Here is a 19,361-nt window from a genome sequence, read left to right as displayed (position 1 = left end):
CTTTATATTTTTCAATGGATATTAAAAAGTATTTAAAATGTTTTAAAAAATTGGAAAGAATACTTTGTGACCAGCACATGCTCTAACAACCAGCAGATGACTAATACCACTAACTGTTCCAGGGGAATTTATGTCCTCTCCAGACTGGAGCTAAAAGCATATTACCTGAACTAATTTTAACTCTTCTAACATGAGGTTTATTTTTTATTGGTCACTTAGGAGAGGTATTCAACAGTGTTTGAAAAGATACCAGAAAAGTAACTAGTAGAGATTGTATGACCAACAGATTCTCTTTCTACAGTAATATTGCTTTTACAAAGCTATTTTCCTCTTCCAAAAGGAAGGAAGATAATAAGAGAGGAATGCAATAAAGGAAGTATTTCCAGTCTGTACCTCTGTGATTGAGTATTGCAGAGTTAGATGTTTATGTGAGATGTTTTGTTTTCCTGTAAGCAATAAACGTCTATTGCCCAGGAAATTGGAGTTTCAGTCTTAAAAGAAAATTAATTATTCCATTTTAACAGAGCCTACATTTTAACATACCAAGAGATAGGTTATATCAATGACACATTAAAAAAAAAAAGTTGTTCTATATAGCAAACAGCTATATATAAATCAGCTTGACAGAAAATGAAATTAAAACCGGATAATGAACAAACATTGCATTGTCATGCTGGGGCTAGGAATTAGAGAGTACTTTTTGTGTGCTCCATGATCAAAATGGGTCACCTTACACCAGGCAGGCAAGTGCTTTTCTCTCACACATGAGAAGAGGCAGAAGAGTGGCAACGGGGATTCCTCCTCCCCGCACTCACCCCTACAGCCACCACGTCCCTTCCCACCGTGCTGCATGTCACATTTTTACTATACTGCCTGGCTTGGAACAGTTTTGTATCTTTCAGCTGTGGGACAAAAGTGGGAAGGAAACAGCTTATCTTTGCATGTTGACCTCCACTCCTCTGCTTCATAAGCAGATGTATTTGTGTACATTAATTAAGCCACATCATCACTGTTGACAGGGAAATGAGTAGTTTTATTTGCTTTAGTGTCATATAGATAAACACCCAAAAACCACACAAACACATTAAAAATCTCCTCTGAGACTGGAATGTCAAACAGAAACATGTATTAATGGTGCATAAACATTTACTTCCAAGTGTTCAGAGTGCCTCCAAAAACCTTTGGGCTCTGGCTAATGAACACATAATACAACACGTTAAATGTAAGAAATAAAAATCATAGCAATCAGAACTGGAAGGAGTTGCATCAGAAGAAGAGGGAAAGCGTGTTTAAATTCCCATTTTGAAGGCGTGTTACAATTCAGCACCTCCTCTCCCTATCAGCTGTGTTTAATTTGCAGGATTTGAAAATGCCTTCAACACTCATCGCGAATACAGTCGTAGCTTAAACACCAAATGCACAGCTTCAGAGAAAGTCTGTTTGCAGATAACACTTTAATCATCATTGCCCATTCAGAAAGAGCCTGAGAACGCAGGATTTAAAGCAGATGATTGGCACATGGCAGTAACCACAAGGCCCTCTCCCTCCCCTTATTTTCTTCCTTCTCCCTCTCTCCACCTTTCTTCGCTTTTTTCCAGCCTCAGCATCCCCTGTGTTGCTGTGTCGCTGCCCACTGGCTGCCCCTGTTCTCCTCTGCTGCTGATGGAGGGCAGCTCGGTGACGTGTGGGGTACTTCACGAGAGGACAACCAGCATCAGCTAAGGCAATCGAAGCCCTGAGTTGGGCTGTACTGTATGGGCTGGCACTGGGGAGCAGGGGAGGTGTGGGAGCACTGCGGTGCAGATGCATGCTAAGTGTGGGGAGCCATGTGGTGGCGCTGGCTGTGGGACAGCGGTGTGCACAGGGTGTGAAAAGGCACTGTGTTGCACAAAGGAAAACAGTGCACAGGGGAAGTGTGCTCCGCATAGGGCTGCTGGCAGAGAGCACTGTGCAATGTGGGGATGCTACTTTGCATGGAGAAGCTGTGGAGAAAACTGCTCAGGGAGATACAGGTCAGGTGTCTGTGAGGTACTCATGAATGTGACCCCAAAGCATCATCCTGAGCCCAGGAAAAAGGTTCCTTATCCTTGACCTTAAAAATACTGAAAGTTCAACCTGTCCTGAGTCAGTAGGAAATACCAGGTGAAGCCCTTCTACCAAGATTTAATGTCTTTGCAACTTTAAGGATGTAAACCAGAAATTTCTCTTGCATCTGAATACCTTACAAAACCTTTTTTTTTCAGTGCACTGATGCATTTCTGACAGGAATTAGCTTTGCACTTGAGCATTTCATTGAAATGCTTTTTGTTTCATTCCTGTGGCAAAGCAGCACAAGGAAACAATCTCTACTTCTGGCTATCAAGAGTACGTAGATATGCATTCATTTAAGAGAAATAGCAGCTCTAAAATTTTTGTTTAAACAAGGTTCATAAAGAGGACAACTAAATTTTCTATTCAGTACAGAGGAAAAAAAAGGTTTATTTGTGGAAATTATATAGTAGAAACCATATAGCAAAATGAAGTGCTATATTTGGAACAGTAAACACATTCTCTATCACCCTATTGAAACTTCAGAACATTTTCTAGATGAGTTTACAAAGCAAGGAAAGATCTGGTAATTTTCATTGCTGATGGAAATTATGGGCTGGGAGAGGCAAATGAGATATGTGGTACATTAGAGGCCAAGACATACACACAAGAGCTGTAGTTAAAATACAGGTACTAGTTCCTTAACCCAAAGTTTATATCAAGAAGGTGGGAGTTCATGATTTGTAGTAGCAGTAATGCTATAAGAAAAATCCAGAAAGGCATTGACACTATTCAAATTTAAACCGCTGTCTATTCTTTACAGGCCTTTTAAAATTAACAGGAGAAAGAGAAATGTGGTAATCCAGAAGGCATTGTACAGCAGGAGAGAAAGTGTAACACTACCACATCAGGTCATGATTTCAGGTTGGTTACTGCTATATTCAACTGCATCTATGCTATTTTCCTACACATAAATGTGGAGTAGGGAAAAGGTAAAACTCCATATTCAGATACTCTCTTTAAAGAATAATTTGGGGAAGATATTGACTTTTGTTTTCCCAGGTAGCCTTGAAATCACAAACCAAATAAACTGACATGGATGCCAACATATTATCTTAAGATGTGTAAAAAGCACTATTCATCTCATTCAAGGCCATAAGGTCTTTGTAATTTTGACTTTCCTCTTCGACTGAAATGTGATCAAAGCGTGCAACAGAGCGGTTATCTGTCACCATGTTACTACCAAACAGTATAGGCAAAAGATTGTCATTGACTCATAATGCCCATGGAGAGAGACTAGGTGGCTAAGTGTCCTTAGCCTACGAGGTCGCCAAGTGATCTAGAGACAGGCAGTGTGAATACCCCTTCATCACCTCTGGTGCCATGAAGCTTAGGAAGATTTGGTGTTACAGCCTTTTGGCCACTGGAAGTTTTTGGAGGCTAGGCATCTTTAGAGAAGGGTTCACCGAATTCTTCAGATGAATACCTGTGCTTTTACAAATTCATAAATATTACAGTTTGAGAATTTTAAAATCTGAAAAGCATCTAAGCAATGGATTACGTGTCACTGAAAGCCGAAGAGTTGACATCCTTCTATATTTAGTAAAACTCTGTTTTGAACAGTTTATCACGTTTATATATGATACTATACATCATATAAGGGACATTCCCCCCCAAAAAAACCTATACATCATATAAGGGACATTCCCCCCCGAAAAAAACCCAAAACAATACACCATCTACCTGATTAAACTGAGATGGTAAATGAGGCTGCAGATATTCCAGAACAATTACTTATAAGGATTTTAGAAAGTCATTACTTCAATACACCTGGATGAAACTATAAAATATAATTAGGCAGAACTCCATGTCCCCCCAAAGTGCTGTTTCATGAATTCTTAAATAGTAGTCCATCTCAGCCATTCAGCCAAAACTCAGCTGAAGTTAAGACTTGCAAGGAACGTCAAGGACAACAAGAAGAGCTCCTATTGCTACATTAGTAACAAAAGGCTGAACAAGAAAAATGTGGGCCTCTTGCTGAATGAGGTGGTTTATTTAGTTAACAGTGGACACAGATAAAGCTGAGCACCAGGCTGGATAAAGCCCTGAGCAATCTGGTTGGACCTTACAGTCAGCCCAACTTTGAGCTGGTGGTGGACTAGAGGCCTCCTGAGGTCCCTTCTAAATTACATGACTCTCTGATTCTAGGGAGTGAATCAGGAAATGGCAGAGATGTTCCCTGCATCAAATAGCCATGCACAGGATGAGAGATTATGGGTCAGCCACCAAGAAGAAGAAACAAAGGTGGGACAACTTTGTCTCAAGACTGCTGACATCAACGAGCAGTGCAGTGCAAGGGTAGCCACTTTCAATGGGACAAATGTTGATGTGAGGCAAATAAGTAGAGGCTGCTGGTTGTGCATTTACAGATTGTATCCATGCATGTGCTTACATACAAAGGAAGTGACACAATCAAGTCCCTCTCACATCACACAAATACTAATATTTTGGTGAAAGTCCATCCCTAGTCTAGAAATGCCTCAGAGTCTCCAGTGAAATGAGTTACAAATCATGCGGGGAGCTGGAAACAAACTTTTAGCCAAGACCAGCAATAGAATATGTTCATTTGAATGAAACCATTTCTCATATTTTGTGAACTGCAAAAAGAAAAGAAAAGTTTTATAGCCTTATTTATCACACCTACTTCAACAAAGGTGTGCTCTTATCCAAAAATGCCTAGTATGCCTTCCTATAGCTGGTTCAGGTTATAAACAATGGGATGATTACCTGCAGTTCTAAAATGTGAGTGGTGAGGTAGCAAATGTGCAAGAATATTTTCATTTCAGAAGATTTTATACACAAAGACAGAATTTTGGAGAAGGAAAGTGATTTTTCATAAAAGAGCTAAAAGAATAGTATCAGAAACAAAACTTACATCCTAGAGATGTTGGGGAGATTGGAAAAAGCGTCACTTGGAATTGTTCTTAGATGAGTCTCCATAAACCTCCTAGAGAAATAAAAGTTTGGCAGTTAATATCCTTTGGTAAGTACAATTTAACATTAAAAAGTCCTACGCAACTCCAGCTCTGCTCCAATATTTCTATTCTCATCTTCCCTTTTCCCAATGTTTCCATCTTTGCCTCATTTCTATTCCTGTTTCACTATGTGGCTTGGTTTGCTTGGTGTGCTCCCTCAATCTAAACTACAACCTTCTGCATCGTCTCTGATAGGAACTCAGCATTCAGTGGTAATGATGGACCTTCCAAAACTCCAGCGCATGACCAGCAAACATATTTGCCCATTGAAGTAAATGAAGTATTAGAGTATAAACATTCTTTTAATCATTTCAGGCTCCACAAAGATATCCCATCCCTCATTCTGAGCAAGAAATTCAAGTATACCAGCCAAAATCGAATTAGAGCAATTACATGCTACCTCCACAGAATTCTCCATATACTTTGTAATAAATACAACATTCTTCCTCCCTAAACCTCTGATGTGGGGATGGCATGTACATTGTTATTCTTTAGCTTAAGCCCAGTTAAAGATGCACTTCAGGAGAGAATAGAATTATGTATCTTACCCATCTGCAGGAGGTTTCAGAAAAACAGGCAATATTTAAGGGAGATACTTATCAACAGCCAAGTTCTTAACAGAATGAATCTCTAGCAGACTGATTCCTCCAAAAAAGGAGGAAATGCTTTGTAAAATTAGCCTATAATGTCTGTTAAACTTACAGTTACAACCTGTCATTGCTGGATGAGGTAATTTTTGGTTTTCCAGTACATCTGGGAATACACTTACATAATTTACAGTCAATGAATAGTCTGAAGAATAATCAAGAACAAATGACAAACTTCTCCCATAGCTGCTGCTTAAGAATAGTTCAGTAGAAAAGAATTAAACAAATGAGGGTGATTTCCTAATTATGTTTTCTATTTCATAATGTGACGTATCTGATTATAATAATTATATTTGATTTACACAGACAAAAATATTATCATCTTAAGATTTATCAAGCTTCTGGAACTTGCATACAAGAACTAAAAATATCTATAGAAATTCTTAAAACTTCCATCTTGAGTAAAAATATACATTAAGAGAATGTACACTCCTATCATCCCAGAGGAAGGCTCTGTCTACTTCCCAAGTATACCTCCCCTACTCCATATACTTGTTAAAAGAATGAGTAAAGAGAATCTAGAGACTTCTATTTTTCCAACACTGGGTTGATATTTCTCTTGACCTCAATCCACCCAGCTCCCACCGAGCCCCCAACCAGGGGAATGTCAGTTGGTCCAGAGGTATACTTGCCTATTCCCCTGCACCCATAGCACCTTGTCACCCATACCAGTGCTCTCCCATCCTTCTCCCTCCTCCACTTCATACTACTGCTTCCTTCTATTATCACAGTCCTAGACAAAATATTTGTAAAAAACAGCTGCTTAGTCCAGCACAGCCCGCTGATCTTGCTGTCGTGTTTCAACATCTGTCTGTATTTCCAGGCTTTTTAGGAAGCTGACAGTGATGACTGAGGAAGTTCTGGTTTCAGACAGGTTTTAACAAGTCTTAAAGTAGAACAGAGTTAATGAGGGACCTTGACAGGCTGGAGAAATGGGCCAACAGGAACCTTACACAGTTCAACAAGGAGAAAGTGCAAAGTCCTGCACCTGGGGAGGAACAACCCCATCCACCAGTACATGCTGGGGGCCAATTGGCTGGAAAGCAGCTTTGCCGAAAAGGACGTGGGGGTCCTGGTGGACACCAAGTTGAACATGAGCTAGCAATGTGCCCTTGTTGTAAAGAAGGCTAATGGTATCTTGGGCTGCATTAGGAGGAGAAAGCAGTCCTAAGGCTTCTCCCTGAGACTGGTAGAACTCAGAAGCCAAGAAAAACATAGTTTAAGCCACTTCCGACTATCCAAGCTCACTTTTAACCTCTCTTATATCCCTCTGGTCCTCTGTTCACCTACATAATGCTGACTCACATGATAGTTACTTCCCATCACCAATCACTACAGAACTAGTACTTAACCTATCACTTACACATAATTCCATGTTCCAGAAAAGCAAGAATTTAAACACCATCCTAAGTCTCTCCTTGAGCTCCTGCTCTTACGTCAGACATTCATCCCTCTCCGGTTTTGTCAGATAATGAACGGAGTCAGACCCATCATTCATTAGCTACACATGGGCTAAGTGAGCTCACATTAACCTTTCATTGACATACCTGAAATTTACACATTACATCAGAAAAGCCTGGAAATTCTGGATAATATTTATGAATCAATTATATCAAAGTTGCTGTATTATGAAATTACTCTGCATTTATAAATTTCTAGACAAGGCTCCTGATACCTCAAGAATAGACACAATGAAGAAACTTAGCCTTAAAGGCTATACTTTGACTGAATGGCTAGTAAACTTATTACATGGGCTGGAAGTGGGAGCATCATATTTCTTCCTGTCTATCTGCTAGAGTTTAAAGATATACCAACATTCTGCAAATATGAAAAAACCCCATATGGGGTACAGGATGTGTTTATGAATGGACTCATAAAGAAAAGAGAGACAGTAAAGTATAAATAGAAAGAAATCTTAGGCAGAAGAAGAGAAGAAATAGCCCATTTCATGACAAAAACTTAGTTGTGAGGTGAGACAGTATGAGAGATTGTCAGTAAAGCTAAAAGACTCCAAGTTCATGTAATACACCTACTACATAAGCAACACGCTAAATAATAGCATGTAGCATATACTGACAAAGCAATTGGCGTTTGTTAGCTGCCATGCTTCAACTACTTGCTGCCTTAACAGATTGCTGACTGAGTTAAAAGAACCAATGATTATGCAGACCATAAAATGGAGTCAATGCAACAGGCCTGGGGACAGGCCCAAACTTTTAAGCCAGCTTTTGTGTACAAGCACCTGCAAAGCTCCAGTTCTGAGTTTTAAAAACCTGTGGGCTGATGATACATTACTGCTAATTTTAAGCCACCTCCTAAAGCAATTTAAAACTTTGCAGAAAAAAATCAGTGTTTCCGTCCCTGTTTGCCAAGTGTGAGTCTGTGGATAATTATTGGTCGGGGATGACCAGGCACCAGTGGTGTGCTCTTCAGGCTGGGAAAGCAGCAAGTTTTGGAATTTAAAGCCCAAAGCCAGAAACAAGAAAGGCAAGACAGGTCAGGACTTCCAGCCTGCCAACCATAACATACAGTGTGAACATATGATGAATAATTGAGAATTCAGTATATTAATGGACTGTGATTCTTCCTGTCTTGCATGCATTAGAAATTTTCTTTAAACCTGCATGTTTCAATTTGAAATTTAGCAAGTGAGCCCAGTATCCAGCGAGCCACAGTATGTTCACAAAGAAAGTAAGCTTTTTCAGAATAAGGAAAAAACTTTACTGGGAAAATATGCATTAGTTTTCCAAGTGAGAAAAACTGTAACTATAAGCACTTACATATTTAATAGGCTCACTTTATTTTTCTATATTAAGGCAAAGACAACACACAAGAATGTTCAATACCATTTAATGAAAAAATTGCTCCTGTGCTAACCTGAGTACTACCATTTATTTCTACCTTTATTTTCTCATTCAGATTAAATGCCTCAATAAATCCAGAAAAAATCTTCAGTCTTTATTCCATAAAATCTTTCAAAAAGAACCCAAGGTCTGATGTCACTTTCATTACAAACATGCTATCAATATTTGCAAATACAAAAGCATACAAATCACATTTTTGCTAAAGAAATTGTTTTAAAAATGGCAAGAAAACATTTCAGAAAAACATTTTAAGTTTTATAGGACAACATTTAGTTTGCATTTCTTAGTTTCATAGGTCAGAAAGTCAGTTTGAAGTTTTTAAAATTTTCTTTCTGCTTTGATATTTACACCAAGAGTTTAGCCTGTATGTTCCTGAAAGATTCTCCATTGCATATATCAAGAAAATGAAACCTGAACAACTGATAAGAAACATATTAGACTGCTTGTGCAGAACTTTGCATTTTTGCTTTCCTCTGCCCCAAACATCTGTCAACCTGGAATGTAAGGAGTTTCTTGGTCAAAAATCAAGTACTACAGATATTCAGCTAACAAGTGAAAAAACTCCCACTTTGACTCCCTTCTGATCTTCCCAAACAATCTTTAGTAAAGACTCTGTTTCTCAAAATTAGCCTAGTTATTTTCATTAATGAGAAAAAGAAGCTTTTTAAAAAAGACCACATAGACTTCAAAATATTTTATATCTGCATAGAAACAACGCTGGTTTTGACTAACTTAGAAATACAGGTATACGTAAGTGGAGATTGTGATGTATTCAAACTTAAACACATTTGCTTCATTTTAATGACTGTACAGTATCAATGCACAGAGCATTACCCAAGCATCTAGCAGGTAATAATGTTGTCTCTCCCTTAAGCACTGTATTTCTAGTACTGCTAAGCACTGATTCATTATTTGTGCTTTGCTGTTCTGTGAGAGTTAATCTAGTGGCCTATTTGATAATGCACCAAGGAACTCTGTTCTTGGGGCGACTGGTGCCTAGACTCCTATCAGTTAGGAGCTACCTAACTATGAAAGAACATTTCGTTGGTTTCAGTATTAATTACTCCTACCACTTAAGAGCCATAAAAGTAGGCAGCTTAAGCCAGGCATAAGACAATGAAACTAGAACCAGGCCTATAAACTAAGCAAGTGGCATTAATTGCAATGTGATTAGTGATGTTAATTGCTGTCAGTATATTTTGTTGTATCACAGTCATTTTTTGTTATTTTAGACTGCACTTAAAAAAATCTATAAATAGTAACATTAAAATATGCAATTTACAGCTGGCTTAAAACAAGGTGTGCTGGTTTTGGCTGGGATGGAGTTAATTTTCTTCATAGTAGCTAGTATGGGGCTATGTTTTGGATTTGTGCTGGAAACAGTGTTGATAACACAGAGATGTTTTAGTTATTGCTAAAGAGCAGTGCTGTCACACTGTTGTCACACAGCAGTTATTGTCAGAGCAGTGCTGACAGAGTCAAGGCCTTTTCTGCCTCCCTCACCACCCCACTAGCGAGCAGGCTGGGGGTGCACAAGAAGCTGGGAGGGGGCACAGCCGGGACAGCTGACCCCAACTGGCCAAAGGGATACTCCACACCAGATGACGTCAGGCTCAGCATACAAAGCTGGGGGAAGAAGAAGGAAGGGGGGACATTCGGAGTGATGGCGTTTGTCTTCCCAAGTAACTGTTACGCGTTACGGAGATGAGATGGCTGAGCACCTGCCTGCCGATGGGAAGCAGTGAATGAATTCCTTGTTTTGCTTTGCTTGCATGCGCGGCTTTTGCTTTACCTATTAAACTGTCTTTATCTCAACCCACGAGTTTTCTCACTTTTACCCTTCCGATTCTCTCCCCCATCCCACCCGGGGGGAGTGAGCGAGCAGCTGTGTGGGGCTTAGTCGCCGGCTGGAGTAAAACCACGACACAAGGTAAAAGTAATAATAATAGAAATAAAAAACAAGTTCACAAAAATATTCCACTAATAAATCAAGATTATAAAAATAGGAGAAAAGCTTTGCTCTTATATATGAAACACTACTAACTCTTCATACAGATTATAGTTCTTGACTATCCATTTAACAACCCTTTATTTTAATGTTAAGCAAAGCCATAATTACATCTCAGAAGCCAGGAGTTCCTCACTTTCACTTGTGCATTTAATTCAGAATTGCAGCATAGCTGATTTTTTTCATTGAATGCTAAATACAGTTAGGGAAAGACTAGTACCAAGGAGTTACAGCAAAATTCAAATGAAACTGTTTATCATCCCAGTTCTCTTTCGACTGCACATATGCACAAGAATAGAATCTGGCCTATGACTTACAGAAGTCAGTGTTCAGCATATAAGGAGGTTAAACTGAAAACTTTGATAGGCATTTCATTTCTTACAGGTGACCATTTTCAAACATTTGAAATTGGTGAATATCAGAAGTACCTAGAAACCAGGACCAGAGAAACATCAAGGGATTTTCCGTTTGAGAGGTACAGGCAATCTGTGTGTACATGTAACTGCCACAGCCTCTGCCTACTTACATTTGACTATTTCATTTCTATTACTGTCTTGCGTTAGAGCAAAAAAAATCCAGGGGAAAATGTAGGAGAGGTATACATCTAGTTCAATCACACCTATTCATCTGATAACTAGCACTAACAGCATGCACTATGTAGCCAGAATACTATTAGAGTGAGAACTTACAGACGTAGATGCGATAGAATACATGAAAATCTAAAGAGAAAACATTTCTATTGCTCTCTGGCTTACTTGGTAAATCACTTGAAAGCTTTATTTCTCATTGCTGATGAATCCTGACTCAGTGCTGAAGTTCTTACAATAGCTTGAAGGCATATGTAATATATTATCTAATACCTTACACTAAACACATTTATAAAAAGCACTGGTCTTTTAAAAAGATTTTTACAACTGCATTTAGCTACAAGCCTCTCAAGAGTTTGGGGTCTGTTGTGGGGTTTTTGGGGGTTTGCTTGTTTCCCAAGCATGAGAGTCCATTCATCAAGCCAGGGCAGCAGAAGAAGGGTGTCCTTCCTATGTCACCTGTGAGAGATTGGTGGGAGGGAGCATTCCTCCTTTGAACAACATTGACCATGACTACTTCTCCCTCTCATTCTCTAGTACCTTATACCAAGCCCAGATCAGGCTAAACAGCCATGTCTACCACCTGAGTTCACAGAGCAGAAAAAAAAAATACAGAACAGAGTGGTAAATGAAGAAGCTAAACACTTAGCTGCAGAGTAAGAGATGGGAGCAATTGCGTGAGGACTCTGATGGTAGATTTAACTGGGATAGTCAAGCCTTGTTCCTTTGTTAGATGTTGGCAGAAGTGGCTGGACAGTTTGGGTGTTCACTTCTTAGCTCTCCCCATGTACAGCCTAGCATATTAATATGAAATTAAATCAACAGTGACTTATATTGGTAAACTGGCCAGGGACTTGGGTGATGGAAAAACGAAACACATTCCTTTCAGCCTTTTCTGAGACAGGATAGTACCAGAGGAAATGGTAAAAATACTGGATGCTAAAGAGACTGGACAGATTCATGGAATAAAAACACATCCAGGCATATAAAATACAAATTCTCAAACAAACTATTACTGGGAGAGTACTCCAGGACAATGTCACTGCATGTTTGTCTTATTCATATATCTTCACAGGGCATACTTTACTGATCACAGCCGCAGGCCGGAGACTGGGAGAGATGGAGCTTCGGCATGATCCTGCACAGCCACTCCTCTGTACTTACATATGCAAGCAACTGGCCACAGGGAGCTCTATAAGCCTTGCAAGGTTCAGTGTTAAAGAACCCTTATCCCAGCACATTCTTAATTAATCCTATGAAATGGACAGGTGGTAGGTGTTAAATATTTCAAAACAGACACACTGTAACGATTACTTGTGAGAGTTTTCCTTTTTTTCCCTTTTTGGCTTTTCACCATCTTAACAGCAGCAGTTTTACACAGTTTTGACACAGATTCCAGTAAAGTGAGCCTTTTATTTGCTGTCTTCCTTCCCCTCCTTTGATTTCTTCTATACTTTCTTTTCATTAAGGTTCATATCATATATAAGTATGACCTTCATATTATATGTAAATGTTATGTTTCAGCAAAATCTAATATAACTTCAACTGTGATTACACATAATAGATAATGTTATGAAGATTTAGTAAGAAGACAGGACAGACTGCAGTGATCAGGCACAGGGCTCGGTCAAACATACTGACCAGCTCCATTTCACACGTAACTGACTCCTTTTATACCCCTTTCTGTTTATTCTTCCTTTATTCCCCGTGATTCCCTTCCCCTGCACATTGCCTCATCAATTTGCATAATTCCACCAATCCCCTGTCCCAATACCCAGCACCCCCAAGTCTGCATCCTTATCAGTTGTGAAGTCCAGGTTGGCCCCTCTTTGAAGTGATGCCTGCAGTTTCTTGATAGACCATCAATCAGTGTGACTGACCAGTCTGGTTTCTTGTCGTTATTTTGTCATTTTTGTCATTCTTGTCATCATTGTTTCTCTGTGAGGTCTGTGTCTCCGTATGTTTTGTTTATTGCCTCCCTGTTCCTTAGCATCTCATTTGACAAGGTTCTTGATCAGATAGTCTTAGGGCAGCAGACACTCTCTTTCCACATACCCTTACAGGTAACTTGCGTGAGTGCTCTCCATAATATAACAACACAGAATGATTTTTTTAATACTTTTAAACTTTGCATGTCGAATCCTGCAAACCAAAAACAACCCCTGGTTTTCAGCCTCCTTCATTTAATCAAACAATGACCTCCCCCCTCATGAAAAAATACATATTGTAATGCAAATGGAAACATTTGCGTAACTACAAATATTAAACTGTTCACTTAAACTATTTATTCCCATGTCTATTAGATTAATTCAACATTCATGCTGCATTAGATTTCCCAAATCTGCTCTGGGAAGAAAGCTGTACAAAGTATATGTAGCACTTAGTTTAAAGTACTATTTATTACATACACTAGGTTTTACCCCAGAGTCTCACACTTTTTCTTTACACTTGATTATTTCACAACAGCCTACCAAAGAACTCCACCTTACATACAAATTTGGAAAAAAAGTCTCTTCTCTTGGATGAGTTCAAGGCTTGATGGTTCTTTCTTCCCCTTTACTATCTCTTGGACTTTGAATCTACTCCCTGGATCTCAATGGTTGCACCATGCCTTCTCACAGACCACTGCTGTACCCAGACTCGCAGAAATCGTCTGTAACAAGGGACCTGACCTCATGCTCCAGTAAACGGCAGAGGAGGAAACCCTTCTCGCTCAGTTGCAGCCTGTCTGCAGCAATCCCTGCAGCTACTTCGAAGCCCTAAATAAGGAAGCAAAAAAGCACCTAGTTGGCCATGACAGCGCTGACAGGACATTACCTTTTAGCAGGAGCTGAAGGCAAATAGTCAGTGAAAAATCCAAGTGAAACCAACATTCTCCTCAAATATAAACGGTTTCACGTTTTCTATATTAAGAAATATATAAATATATGTCTAATCATATATATATGATTTTAACAACATCCTCAGCCGTATCTGTGATATTACTTCAGTAAGAAATATTAGGGAAGTAAATATATATTTTACATACTTAGCCTCTTCATTTTAAAACATTTTTAAAATGTCTGTCTACAAAACATAATAAATAGGGAGCATCCAAGGAATTTCAGATTAAAATGACATGATTTATAATTTGAATCATGGCAACAATAGCTACAAGTATTTTAATGAACTATTCTCCACAAAGACAGGAAAAAAAAAATGACCATATGTGAAACAAAGTAAGAAATTTTACATACTGATTTCATCTTTTGGAAAAAATTATAACAAGCAATGACCTTCCAGCTTTCATATAGGAGAAATAACTATGACAGCTAAGATAATGGCTAGGTAAACAATTATTGACACATTAACTTCTAGTTTTTTATATTCAACTAAACCCAACACAAACTACCAAAGTTTAAAATATTACGGGGTTTTTTTATTATTCTGAAATAAATGCATCGTAGTCTTTCAGTGGTGCAAAAATAGCTATAAAAAGGCATTTCACAGTGATAGGCATGCCGAGCTTACCAGAAGACGATTACCACCTAGCGTCTAATGCTAGTATTACCAACGTGGTAGGAGCGAGGTAAAGACTTGCACAGCGAAGTAATTCTAAAAGTAGGAAATCACTTCTGAATTTCCTAAGAGACTACATAGCTACTTTCCCACAATTAACTAGCAGTCCAAAAGAATAACATAAAGTATATGTCAAAACTGGCTCAGCCGTAAGAAATTAAAGAAATACTAGAGCCTTTCAAAATGAAAGCGTGCAGGTCAGCATTTGGGACAATTCTGTATTGAAAGTAAGTTCTTGGTGCTAACATAACCTCTTCCTACATACTGAGGTGCATATGGACACTGTCAGACTGACAGGCAAGAATTCAGGTTGGTTACTTGGTAATATATAGCAAACAGAAAACACCAATCCATAATGTCAGAGCTTATTCTTGCTCAGTTTGTGATCACCCACTGCTTCTTGCTGGATTTGAGTAAAAAATGAAGACTTTGCAGGAGACACTGGCTCTACTGAATGTTACCTTCCATTTACCGGCACAACAGTAGGTTGCTAATGTTGTTTAAGAGATTTCAGAACTGTCAGTGCTGAAGAAAGCATGCTATTTAAATACCTACAAGGCAGAGGTATTCAATCCTAAACAGCTGAGATACTGAGAACTGCAAAAAACGTGGTTAAGGAAGAATCCTGTGAGGAACTGCACTAATACAGAGAACTGCTGAAAGACGCTGGCTGAGCAGGTAAAAACATAATAGCTACCACTAAAATCTGAAGAAAAACCAAATAGGAAACTAGATAGCGGCTTTATGTTTTGCTTAGTATACGTTTCAATGCTAAAGGAAGGTGGCCATACGAAATGGAAACAACAGAAGCATTTCTAGGGTGTCATAGTAAAATGATCACAGTGAAGATAACACTTCAATATGCATTTGTAAATTTCTGCAGAAGATTTAACTAAAATAATACCCTTGCAATGACACAGTTGTATATCCTAAGAAATGGCAAGAGATAACTGCTAATTTTGAAGCTGCATTTTAAATATGTGACTCAGTAAAATCCTGAACTGGATACATCATTAAATCACTTGCCCTCTGTTTTCCAAATTTGTTTTTCAAATACAAAATATTCTCTCAGAAAAAGCAGCAAAGGCCAATACAATTTAAAGAATCTGAAGGAAAATATTGGTATTTAAAGTGACGACGTCACACTTCAACTTATGCCAAATTAAAACTGTATTTTATAAAAATCATACACAACTGCCCTGCATAGTGGTAAGGTCTTCATAAGGCCTTTGTGTTTAACATTTGAAGGATACAAATTATTTTCTCCATTGATGTTTGCCTTTACGTATAAACACTAAGACTATTGGTCAACTCTTTAAATATTTTCTCCTTATTCAAGGCAAAGTTGAATAGACAATAATGTTGAAAAGACAATAAATTACTAAGTCAAATATTGAACTAAAAAACCCCACCCCTCTAAAAATAAGTTAAGTAACTGCTTTGTTTTAAGAAATATGTTTCCAAGCCCTACAAACATACCCATAAAATAAGTTCTGAACACAACTGGGAGCTACCTTTGAAATTTTCAATTCATATCAGTGTAAGATACTGCTCACATTCCTCAAAGGAAATTGTTAATACACTTCATGGTACACAGGGTACCTGTAAACCCAGTGTATAACTGCCGTTTCTGCATCAAATAAAGAAAGTAGAAGTCAGGTTAAGTACATGATGAGACATCACATGTAAATATCAAACACAGACATGCAGCCTATTCATTGGCCACATTTGTCACAACTGGAAGATTTTTCCTTGACCTTTGGCAATATCTGGATATTTTGTAGTTTATCATAAGAAATGGCTACACTTTAAAAAAAAAAGTTTTAGTTGCAATTAGTTCATTTTCCAAACAACACTGAGTGGTTTTCATTTGTAGAAGTGTTTAACTATTTCCGAAGCCAAAACCAGATTTGCGCTTTCTTAAAATAATTAATTACTTTTCTACCAAACACCATTATATTTACCAAATCCATTAAAATATCTTATCAACTGTCTTTCAGATAATCATTTAAATAATTTTATGCACATGCTGCAACATGAAATGCTTCTAAAATACTGCATTTTACAAAAATCTGTACTTTTAAAATTTCCTTTCAAATCTGATGCATGATATTATATTTACCTATATATTTTGCTTGAAAAGGCATGATATTACTTCTGTAATCCTGCCGTTGACATACAAAAATCCTGCATGTCGACATACATGAGGTCCAAAAAATTAGTATGTATTATGTTCTCAGTTAAAGTGAAATGTTAAAGTGAAATTATTTGTTCATAACCACAATGGTGAGTCATAGAAAAAACTGTTTTAAGGGTTCTTGAAGTTATTTACAAACTATGCACTGCTTTACTGTACACACACACAACAACCCAATGAAATGACCATATGAAGAACAGGAATGAGTGACAGTAGGGGACCAGAGAGACCACTGAAGATCAAAATAGTATTTTTTGAACACTGAATACAATTTTTTTTTCCATTGCTATCAGTCATTGTATCAGTAGCATTTCTGGTATGTCTATAACGTCTAAAATTCCTGTGTCATGGCACAGAAACCCAGCCAGTGCTGGGAACTGTACAAGTGCAAAAAAAAAAGCCATTCCCATTCCCAGTAGAAGCAGGCATTACTTCAGTATGCTTTAACTACACACATAGCTTGCTCAATAGAAAAGCAGGACTGCAAATAGTTCTTTTGCAGATGCTAAGAAGAGGTTCACTTAAATGAGAACACCGCACATTGTCACAAAAGACAATGGCGATATGGCAGTAGAAACTCATTTTTATCTTTTTCTTTGTAGAGATGACTAGTTTTGATCAACTTAATAGCAAAAGTGTTTTACACTAGAGTTAAAAAACTCTTTTAGGAGAGGATTTCAACAGTCGTTTAACAGACTGATTCTGTAAGTGTTACAGTCCACTGAATCTTGAATTGCTATTGCAGTCAGTTTTCATTACATTGTTGTCTTTTGACATTAAATTTCCAGCCCATTACACTTCAGAAGCACACAACAGCCGCCTTCTGAATTGAGAAACAGAGCTTACTGACATAACTCTAAAAGGAAAGAAAAAGCTTAAATATTACAAAATACTTTAACTACTAAGCAATTGTTTACAGAGTGTTTTGCAAAAAGCTAGTAATAGTGTGTTTTCTGCTGGTATCAGTTAAGAAGGCAACTTCTCACAAATCTGACTCATACAGGCTTTTTATATATTTGCAAAATCAATAAATGCTTGATATTTTCCATAACATGGGTTTACAGAACCTCAAAACAGTCTAAAAAAGGTGATTATATTTGGAAAACTGGACCATTTCAAGAAGTGGTTTAAAAAATCTAAATGATCTGCCTTCATCACCAACTGTGATGGAATAATTTCACGTGTAGTACAGATAGACTACTGTCAAATGCTGATCTGCCAAAACAGGGATGGGTAGTATGCAGTACAATCTCAGTTCCTCAAAAACTTCAAACGTGCTTTTGTATTTTGCTGGGTTTAGCCCTTACACATCCTCATGTTCACAGGAAACACATTAAACAGACTTGAAAAAAACTAACAAATTTAGTTGTGAAGCTGCTAATAGTATAGCAGCTTGTTAGCCACACTTAGGCGTCTCTTAAAACGGTAGCCAGAATTTGAGAGAGTAGAAAAAGTATCTTGTTTTACTCAAGAATTAAAAATGGTCCCATCTGCTAAAAGCCCATTTTATATCAATAGCTTCTGTTCTATTCAAGATTCTGCAATACAGACAGTACCCTAATACCTTACCCAAGTCAATGGGAAACAATGATATCCAGGATTTTGCAAAATCCAATGTTACTGACTCAAGTAGAAGCAATGATAGCACCTACAGTAAATTCATTACAATTTAAACCTCAACATAGATAATGAGCTGCTGACACATGCTAAAATAAGACTAGTTCTCTCTTGATCTCAAGAAAGTGAGTGCAATCTGTCTGGATCTAAAGAAAGCATCACAGAGTAATTTTACAGAAATCTTTTCAACTTGTTTTGAAATAAAAACAAAGGTACCAGAGTATACAGCAATTACCTCTAGTATATCCCCATTTAATGAAAACCAACGTTTTAAATGGCAATCTTTAAGAAGAAAGGTTGAGTCACACAACACAAAGTTTGAGCTATTTTCTCTTATGGATAAGGAGATCGTTAAATACAGAGATTGAAGAGCCAGTAAAGGTAATTGAAATGAAACCTAACACTATAATCCATCATGTTAACTGTATAATTATGTATAATTCAGGAAAGGGTTAAATTACCTCGATGGCACAATATGAAAACCCTTAAGGCTGTCTTTCAGCCACAGGTAGTAAGACAGACCATTAAGAGATTGTCTCTGCTCTGACCTCTCATGCCTCTCACTCCTCTTTTTTCTTTCTTCTGTACCTTTCACTGGATTCCTAGATTTCTCTGCTTAATGTCTTTAGCATTGCAATCTTCTATTTTTCTGCAGATTTCTCTTCTGGTTTTGCCTCTCAGCCCTGGTATCTAAGAGTCCCATAGGTGAAAGGATATTTCATGCCTAGATTTTTACTGACAACTACTAATAAAAATAATACTTCCCCAAAAACACTGGCATACTTTCAGTATGATCGATTCTAAAGGTCTTACCAGCCTC

The 19,361-nt window shown here is 37.9% G+C and overlaps 1 protein-coding gene across 3 annotated transcripts in view; it reads right to left on the bottom strand.

The window, feature by feature from the left end:
• The window catches only part of TSHR (thyroid stimulating hormone receptor), an 87,583-nt gene that overhangs the window by 53,717 nt on the left and 14,505 nt on the right, over positions 1-19,361 (bottom strand). For 2 of the 3 annotated variants that reach the window (XM_009280751.1, XM_009280752.1), the window contains exon 2: positions 4,964-5,035. The exons of the other annotated variant lie outside the window; for it this stretch is intronic. In XM_009280751.1, the coding sequence (XP_009279026.1) occupies positions 4,964-5,035 (72 nt within the window). The remainder of the gene's footprint in view (positions 1-4,963; positions 5,036-19,361) is intronic. 3 annotated transcript variants of the gene reach the window in all.

This window comes from Aptenodytes forsteri, unplaced genomic scaffold, assembly GCF_000699145.1.
Source record: "Aptenodytes forsteri isolate BGI_AS27 unplaced genomic scaffold, ASM69914v1 Scaffold193, whole genome shotgun sequence".
Taxonomy (NCBI): Eukaryota; Metazoa; Chordata; class Aves; order Sphenisciformes; family Spheniscidae; genus Aptenodytes; species Aptenodytes forsteri.
The sequence above is the reverse complement of the archived record's forward strand: the minus strand, read 5'-3'. Positions and strand labels throughout refer to the sequence as shown.